At 36.4% G+C, this 10,298-nt stretch overlaps 1 protein-coding gene across 1 annotated transcript; it reads left to right on the forward strand.

Annotated features, from left to right (window-relative positions):
* Positions 1-2,191: 2,191 nt before the first annotated feature.
* Positions 2,192-8,487, forward strand: LOC144973347 (uncharacterized). The gene is made up of 3 exons (XM_078915652.1): positions 2,192-2,288; positions 5,321-5,652; positions 7,565-8,487. The coding sequence occupies exons 2-3, from the start codon at positions 5,341-5,343 to the stop codon at positions 7,781-7,783; spliced, it is 531 nt and encodes a 176-aa protein (XP_078771778.1). The 5' UTR covers positions 2,192-2,288; positions 5,321-5,340; the 3' UTR covers positions 7,784-8,487.
* Positions 8,488-10,298: the final 1,811 nt, after the last annotated feature.

A 10,298-nucleotide genomic window follows, 5' to 3' on the forward strand; every position in this document is an offset into this window, starting at 1 on the left:
CATAAAACTGTTTAATGCTTAAAGTCTGATTGATATAATTTAGTGAGAACTAATCACTAACAGGCGATCTAAAAGAAGAGCTGAGAGACGTCAACTTCGTTCCTTCTGTTTCTATACGGCGTAGAGGCGCGTCCCTCAGGTGGCAGCGATGAGGGAGTCCTTTCTCAGAGGGTTGCACCGAATAACACAGAAAAATGAGTCATGAACCACCAAAGCCCAAAGGAGGTGACAACTCTTGACTTCAAACTTGGGTTGATTTAACTCGTTAGTCGTGGTATGCTGTGTCAATCTAGGAGATGGACAACTTCGACAACAATCCATAGGTAGACTGGACTCACCAGCGTGGAGAGGCAACTCTTATAGAAAACCTGGCCGTTCAAGTTCGGGTATTCTGCAACTAGCTAACCTTCCATGAAATAACAAAAAAATGAATAAACCTAAAAATTACAACGACGTCCAAATATCACTATTTCGCCCGGGGGCTTGGAAGCAAGACACACCATGGGAGATATATAAGACGTGCTGCAGTGAACGCCAATAGGAAGCTGTCGGACGGAAGACCGACCCTTCTTTCCCCAAAGACCACACCCCCCCCCCTAACTACTTCATCAGAATACACCTACCCATACTGAAGCATCATGGAGTACACGATCCATGAGAGATAATAGAATGTGTGTTCAAATCACAAAGGAAATGAAGAGCTATAACCACAATTTATCGGACTCTGCCTAACGAGATGGAGCATCTTTGGGGAAAAACAATTGGATACAGTAGAAACCCTCCTCTATTCAGGAAATAGAGAATATGATCCTCACAAAGCAGGTGTTGCTATGCTTTTGTCTCGTCAAGCAATGCAAAAATATAAGGCTCATGGAATGGAACTAATGTCTGACCGTACAGACACCTAGATAACCACGCCTCTCGGACAGTCGTCATAGTGTAAACAATGACAGTGATTGGTCAACATAGCGAACTACACAGGTTTTACTATCGATATCATGTGTCTAAATAAAATACTCGCCGTTCTATCGGTTGATCATTAGAATCAACACAGAAAACTATGTGAAAATTTAAACGAATATAATGTGATCGAGTAAATCGTGTGATAACTAGTCACCCATTTGGCATAAAATCAGTATGAGAGAGAGAGAGAGAGAGAGAGAGAGAGAGAGAGAGAGAGAGAGAGAGAGAGAGAGAGAGAGAGAGAGAGAAAGAGCCATAGTTAACTTAAAGCCTGACACTGACCATAAAATGACGTCAAAAGACAAGTCTTTGTCCACAAAAGAAAACAATCCGTGAGATTTATTCAATAGGTCAATCAATGGGATCACTTGTTCCCTTGAGCACCACTATCGACAACTCATTAGGCGGTACAACAACCTAGAAATAGTAGAAAATGACGTCAAACCTAGGACTTCATAATGATAGATGTCACTGCGTCAAACTATAAGCCCTCGTGGGTTCAAGCGTAGCCATCGTTAACTTATAGCATGACACTGACCAATAAATGACGTCAAAAGACAAGTCTTTGGCTACAAAAGAAAACAAATCGTGAGATGTACTCAATAGTTAAACCAATGGAATCACTTGTTTACTTGAGCTCTACTAACGACAACTCACCAGACGGTGCACAAACCTAAAAGATTACGTCAAACTACCAATCTTAGAGGGTTCTATCGTAGCCATCGTTAACTTATGGCCTGACATTGACCAAAAAATGCCAGTCTTTGGCCACAAAATAAAACAAATCGTGAGTTGTATTCAATAGTTCAACCAATGGGACCACTTGTTTCCATGAGCACTACTAACATTGGGCGGTGCAAAAACCAAATAATGACGTCAAAATGCCAGTTATATAATTCCTTATCTGGTTATAAAGAACTACCGCACTCTATCTGTGTCATCAGTTCACAATAGTTTGTTGTTTAAGAGGGGACATGAATACAGGCCCCGAATTACAGACCTTATTGTTTGGATAAAACTGACTGAGAACAAACAGCTTATCACTGTCGTGCTATGAAAAAAAGACATTACCAACATTTTGGCAAGAAATCACAGGTTTGAGAGTTTTTGCTAAGATGAAGGTAATATTTTTCAATCGATAATTGAAGGGGAGGGACGGATTTTCTGGGCAAATTTTTAAAAACGTGTTTTTTCAGAGTACGGCAGTTCAAGGGGTGGAGCTTGAAGCCTTTTTTTTTAAAATCTCTATATAAGGAACGCTTCTTCTTTTTTATTCATTCTCCTTCAGGGACCGAAGAAATAACATCAACTTTCTCAACGTATTGGTGAGTAACTAATAGTCAGTTTTAAACTATTAAATATAGGCTCATCTCTTCGCCTGTTCCCAATCATTTGTACTGTCTTACTAACTTATTTACTAGCTCAATGACTTAATCAGGTCGTAAACCCTATGGGAATTTAAGTTATAATAAATTGATATCCGCCACTTCATCCAGTACCATGCAATTATTGTTACTCTTTCCAACGGATGTATGTGAATATTTACTCTCACATACAATCATTGTCAACTCGTTCCAACAAATTTATGTGAATATTTACTCTCACATACAATCATTGTCAACTCTTTCCAACAAATTTATGTGAATATTTACTCTCACATACAATCATTGTCAACTCTTTCCAACAAATTTATGTGAATATTTACTCTAACATACAATCATTGTCAACTCTTTCCAACAAATATATGTAATTTACTCTAGCATACAATCATTGTTACTGTAACCAAATAAATGATTAAATGACCGACATCTTGGCAAAAACTCTGAAAATTGGAACATAAGGAGAACTTCACGAAGTCTCATGTTTCAGAGATTTTGCCAAGATGAGGATAATTTAAACCGATTGATATTTAAAAGACGAGTCTGGCCAAATGTTTAAAACACAATAGTCTTCAACAGTCGTAACGTCACTTCCTTCCTAATGACGCATGGTAACTTAGTAACACTGGCTCTAAACTATCGGAACAATGGCGGACGCCGTATGAAATATTTCTCCGGCGAGCTTAAACGCGTATCCAGAGGGAAAAACCCCATCAATTTGATCATGTTTTGACTTTTACACATTCTGATCACAAGGCATATGAAAAGTTCTAGCCAGCATGAAGAATAAAAAGTAATGATTTTCTTTGTTTAGAACCAAGATGGCTGCCGTTGCCGGGCGCGTGACATCAGACTACTGAATCCAATTATCTTTCCAGAGTAAATAGTTTTAATCGTCGGGGGGACATGCGAGATGCAGACTTCACAACCTTATGCCATTCTCCACGGTCTCTGGTCTTTTCTATAAGGCTATTATATACATACTTCTATAAAACAAAGATATAACCAATATACTTATTCTGATTAAAAGTTCACAGTGATGTGTTGCAAAGAATGAAAAATAATAAGGAATGCACCCAAGATTAAGATTACCCGCCGTGAAATGACTGACTTTACGGTTCGGTAACTCGCTGAGACATCATTTAACTGGTGCATCACTGTGAACTTTTCATCAAAATAAGTTTATTGGTTATATTCTTATTAGTGCCGCGCTGAGGACCGGTCCCACGGTCTTTTAGCTGTGAACCGGGGATCGGTCCCATAGTGAAGACCGGCGGCGGTCCTCACTTCTTATCACCTTTCAACTAGAGCCGCGCTGAAGACCGGTCTGATCACCTTCGGTCTCGCGCCATAGCCTACTACTTCCCCAGCGATTCGTTGCCTTCGGTTGCCTATCTTCCACCAATCACCACCCATCCCACTTAATTAATCGCACCCACCCCCCTTTGCCATACACTAAACGACACAGACGACCATACAGGCAGACGACCACCAACCTTCACTCCGCAAACCGCCCTTTCGTGTGTGAGATGGGGGGAACAGGAGGCGCACGCCTTGGACGATTCCATTATACGGGGTAAATTTCAAAATTTACTACACCATAATGATCGCAATGACAATGATCTATGGTGAAGACATGACCCCTCTTCTCTAATGGGTTATTGTTTGAAATGTATGTGACTACTAAAGATGTGTGTGTTTGTGTGTGTGTGTGTGTGTGTGTGTGTGTGTCGAACCTAGCAAGTAGCAAATCCGATTTTTTGTTTTCTTTTGTCCATCTCTTGTCACCACTCCTTTCTATCGCAGTGTTGTCATTTAAAATAATACAATAATATTCAAATTTCGTTTGGTGTTTTTACTAATCAAATAATATGAGTTTCATTAGTTTCTTCCTTCCAAAAAAAAAAACAGTTATAATGTCTGAATTTTAAAAAAGTCCAATAGAATATTTGGGGACCCCGATAGCTCAGTTGATAGAGCACTCTCTTTATACGCAAAGGGCCAGAGATCGATCCCGGGTGCAGTCGAGTTTTTTCTGAATCCCTGTCTACTCAGCAATGAATGGGTAGCTGAGTTTGTTAGATCTGGCGAAAAGTCCTAGGACCGGTCCTTGCGGTCTTCATTTCCCAAGGACCGTAGGATCGTGGTCCTTAAGCTTGCCAAGGACCGCCCCGCACTAATTCTTATTTTATAAAAGTATGTATAAGAACACTTTTAAAATGATTTCTCAAATATAATTAGTGATATCTCATTAACCAACGATAGAATACCTCAGTTGATAAGAGAGACATGCGCAATGCTATGTTGACGTTCTCTCTGTAAGGGCATGTAGACAATCTCTCATCTAGAGATGGCGGTGACGGGTCGTTTTAGGTAGTTTTAAAAAATGTCATCTTTCCATGCATAAATGTTTGTGGCTGTGTCGTCTAGGTGTCTAAGAATCTTTCGTAATGAATGTTAAATTGTTTTAACACCGTTTGTGTTCTTCTGTTTAATAGATATTATTATGTTTGTGCGGCTATGTGATCTAGTGGCATGACGCTCGCTTTCGGATCGGAACAACAGCAACATGTAAAATAAAGAACGAGACATGACGCCTGTTCGGCGATAGTACAATGTTTTTTTTTTCAGTCAAAGACAACGCTGTTAACGGTCAATACTCATTTTACACCTGAGTACGATCAGAGAATGTGAGTAAGAGTCTTTTCCAAGGACTCAACTATGCGACGAGCGAGGCTCGAACTCAGGACCTTTCGATCCAAAAGCGAGTGTCATACCACAAGACCGCATTGCTTTGTCTAACACTGTTTCAAACACACCTTCTCAGATCTTTATCTTACATTTTATATGACAGTTTTTAATTTCTTTCTTGCTTTTGTCCGACACTGTTTCATACACACAGTTTCCAGACCTTTATCCTACACCAGTCCCTTTTCCTTAACCTGCCACTTTTTTCTTTCAATTTTATTCATTTTCAGAAAAGCTTAAAAATTCGAAAATGCAACTTCTTCTTGCTTTGGCTCTGATTGTGCCCGCTACTGTCTTTGCCACTGAACGATGTTTGATGGACCGTTTCACAGCGGACATCACAATTAATAAATTACCAGGAAAGATTACGGTTGACCTTGTCGACGATAAACTTCTGATGGAGCTACCGTTTGGTTTGTCACTTTACGCCAATGTACAAGGAGACCAAGTTATGAAGGTTGTTCACCACCATTGCACGGCAGTTCCACGTACTGTATTTAAAAAATTTCAGAAGTGTATTCCAAGCAATGCTACACTCATAACAAACTCCAAAAATGTTCAGGTAACATAAATTGAATTCTTTTTTGTTAAATAATTGTTCCCAAATTTAATATACAACAACAATATTTTACAGGAAGCCAGTGCAAACTTTCCAAAAGAGGGGTGACATGGTCGATTGTTCTTTTTCAATATGTTGTGCGGGCTGCTAAATGTTTTACACTTCGTAATTTACTATTTAAATGAGGAGCTCTAATAGATGGGAATTGCAATAATCAAGTTTAAGAAAGCATTAATTTTTTTTTGGTGACATATACGGTCAATTTTTTTTCTTCTGGCAGGCAATATTTATATAAAATGGCATGATTAGATTTTCATCGAAGATGACCCCCCCCCCCCCCCCGATTCCTAATTTGCTTAGGCAAATGTACCTACTTTAGATTCTTTTATAATGATACTTCTATTTTCTAATTCCTTTTTGTTTGGATGTTTTTAGTAGTAGTAGTAGTAGTAGTAGTAGTAGTAGTAGTAGTAGTAGTAGTAGTAGTATTAGTAGTAGTAATAGTAGTAGTAGTCAAAAGACAATATTTGCAATCGAACGCAACACATTATCATTGACGAAAACTCAAACGAAAATATAATGCCTTATCAGGAGTACCACAACAATACTTGGGTCTTAATGCTTCTTGATTTTTATAAATGGCATTGGAAACAACTGATCTCTACAAACAAGGCGTAAACTGTTCGAAGACGATATACTTCTTTTCCGTACAATAGATAGTTGCGCAGATGGGTATGAACTCCAGAAAAATCTATGGCACATGAAGTTCCATCCATCTAAATGCTATGTCATGTCAATATCGAACAAGAAAGAGCCTTATACTTATACTCACAATAACACAATGCATGATCATCTCTTGCAACACGTTGACTCCATAAAATACCTCAGAGTCCATCTCAATAAGAAAGTAAAGAGGCAAACCCATATAGAACATATCACAACAAAGGATGCTGGTGTTTCTCAAAAGGAACCTAAGCCAATGCCCACGAAGAATTAAAGCCCAGCCGTACACAGCATTTATCAGGCCAATGTATAAGAATATGCCAGCGTTATGTGGGACTCCTGCACTAAAAGGACATAGACAAGATTGAAAAAGTACAATGAGCATCTGTAAGATTTGCAACTGGATGCAAATCCAGAGACCCCGGCTGTGTCACGTCCTCCCTCCAGTCACTTGGATGCAAACCATTAAAAAATCGGCGCAAGGCATCCCGTACCTTACACAAAACTATCAATGACCCAAACTCACACAGCATCCCCCCAAACTACATAAAAAGCAAACTAAATAGGTAAGCTACACGTAGATACAAAGCATCACGATAAAAACAACCATTTACAAGAACATACACAAACATAGCCGTTTCCCCACGAACAATAAATGACTGTAATATCCTACACCGGACACAACGCATGTTGAATGCTTGGAAACTTTCAAAAGAATTTTGAATGCACTTGCTCGTCAAATTAGTCTGTGACTCTTTTGATTGTACTGTAACCGAACATTTGCATTGGTGAACCCGTGGGGCCTTTTGCAAATACAAGCCATTGAAGATTGAAGATAGTAATAGTTGTAGTAGTAATAACAGCAGCAGCAGCAGCAGCAGCAGCAGCAGTAGTAGTAGTAGTAGTAGTAGTAGTAGTAGTAGTAGTAGTAGTAGTAGTAGTAGTAGTAGAAGTAGTAGTTGTAATGGTATTATTATTATTATTATTATTATTATTATTATTATTATTATTATTATTATTATTATTATTATTATTATTATTATTATTATTATTAATACTTGAATATTATGTTATTTCTTATTCTTATTAATACTTGAATATTATGTTATTTCTTATTCTAAAGCGAATCTTTTGTTAACTGCTTTTCTTAACCCAGTTAAATCTTTGATAAAATGTCTTTTGTTTCTACCAGGACGCTGACACATACAAGTTTAAAGCTGAGGATGGCAGTATTATGACAATGACGATAAATAAAGGCTGCACAAGCAATTGTATGTTAAAGAGGTTTCAATTCACGGAACAGGAACGCCATCGTATAACATTGGTTTACTCTAATGTTACACCTACAATTGATGCCAGCAAGTTTGATCCCCATCACAACAAAATTGTGAACATTTGTAACAAAAAATAAAACTAAATGTTAATGAATATTTTGTAAGTTCGGTTAGATTGTAATGTTCTGGTTAGTACAATAGGCTAGAGTAAACAAGTGTAAGTCTTTAATCTTTTGTCATTTTTACCAGACTTTTCTTTTCAAAGATTATATCAAGTTTATTTTTGTCGCTTAAGATTGTTTATGATGGAAAAAAAAATTGTGACAATTTTGTGTAATTATTAATCCGAATAAGGAGCAAAACGATTTTATATTCCCCGTATTTAAAAGACACACAAAACAACATTCATCTCTTGATAAATAACATTACATGGCATCCAAATTAACAGCCAAACTCTGGAAAGACAAGCAATAAAAATCTTGGCAAAAACTATCATTGATATCCCAGGTTTGAGAGATTTTGCCAAGATGAGTTTCATTTAAATTAATCGATATTTGAAGGACGAATTTTCTGGTCTAATTAAAAAAAACCCCCATGTTATTCCAGAATACGATAGTTAACTGGTTAATGGAAAATATATTATTAGGCATAAAAGTGACACATAAAATAATGCATATTATGGATAATATTATATTAGGCATAAATGTTACACATAAAATAATGCATATTATGGAGATATTATATTAGGCATATATGTGACACATAAAATAGTGCATATTTTGGAAAATATTATATTAGGCATAAATGTGACATATCAAATAAAGCATATTATTATTCTACACCTTCCAGTGGCGGTTCTAGCCTATTTACAGTGGTGGGGCAAAGATGATTCGGTCATAAATATATATATATATATATATATATATATATATATATATATATATATATATATTATATATATATATATATATATATATGAGCCAAGGTCAAAAGGTGCCAATTTTTTTTCTCAAAATAAAAGTGACATAATAGTCCATTCATGTTTCTATATGTGTAGCAAAAACCCTGTACTTCATGAATCAAAGGCCCTTTAGATAACTTTAAGGTCTAACGCAGCACAATATCGTCAACAATACCTATAGGTTGCTGGTGTCACCTGTGACCGGTGACACCAAAATGAGACAAAAAACTCAATAACCAAATGATTTTTGTTGAGTATCAAACTTTATTTAGTAAGTTATAGACAAAAAGACACAATCAACAACAATCATAGTACAATAATATTACCAACTATTGGAGAAAATGTTGCTTTTTGGTGTCATCGGTCACAAGCAACATAGAATGCAAATATATTATTTCATAAAAATGTTTGTACATTAACAACAACAACAATATTGCATATGCTTATTACCAGCAATGTTCAGAAACTTTTGGAATAAAATGTTGGGAAATAATGTGACCAAAGCATATCTTATTTAGCGACATTGTGTCACTTGTGACATTAGACCGATGACACCATTACTTATGTCACAAGCAATACCAAATTGCAATTTCGACAATATATCATTAATTTCAGTCAAACCAGTGTAATAACCACAGTTAAATATGGAATTTAATAATATTTCAGAAACCAAAGACTTCAAAAATAGAAATATACATGGAAAATAGAGAATCTGAATGTGACTTGTGACATAAGACCGGTGACACCATTACTTATGTCACAAGCAACACCAAATCACACTTTCGTCCATAATATATCATTATTTTCAGTCAAAAAATCACAATAACCTACTCTAAAATGAAATTCAATAATATTTTAAGAAACTAAATACTTTCAAATTGGAAATATACTTAGAAATTAGTAATACCATTGTTGCTATTACTTTGGTCAAAATCGGCACTAGAACGCAATTTTGCCTCAATAAATCAAGAATAGCAACTGAACACATGTAATATAGCCTGTTTAATGTAATTCAATGACATTTCAAGTTTTGAAGAACATGAAAACAGAAATACATTAGAAACTTCAAACTTAAGTGTCATCTGTGACATTTTAACCAATGACACCAATGGTCACAAAAAGTACCAAAAGTCACACAAACACTAGATAAATATCAGCCACGGTAATGAATTCATGTAACCATACGGTAACATCCGCCCTACTGCTCAAATCTGCTAGTTTGTAGTAATTTAGTGTGTTAATAGTAAATCAAATCAAATTTCTTGACAACCCGTCTTTTATCTGGATTCGTCAAAAGCTTGAGTTTTGTCTTTTTCTTGATTAATACAACCCTGAAACATAAAAAAATTAGAATTACAAGGAAATAATTAACTGTGTCAAAATCAGTCTTATGTGAGATGTCATAATATCATATTTGTAAATAGAATAACAGCTGAAAACATAATTTTTTTGGTGGTACTTTATAATATCCAATATCAAGTGTGGCTTGTGACAATGTAAAATAGCGATGACACCAAAGTTCAACTTACCTTTTCTGCCCGGAGCCAGGCTGGAAAGGCAAATGAAAGTGCTGCGCTTCAAAGACTGGTAAGAAGGGTGGATCAAAATTGCGAATCGCCATTTAACGAAACAAACTTCCACGTGTTCACGCATGCAGTGTTGCTTGTGACAAATGACACCAAAACCAATAA

Source organism: Berghia stephanieae, chromosome 5 (assembly GCF_034508935.2).
Source record: "Berghia stephanieae isolate SIO BIC M18660-M18661 chromosome 5, UCSD_Bste_1.3, whole genome shotgun sequence".
NCBI classification, from domain to species: domain Eukaryota; kingdom Metazoa; phylum Mollusca; class Gastropoda; order Nudibranchia; family Aeolidiidae; genus Berghia; species Berghia stephanieae.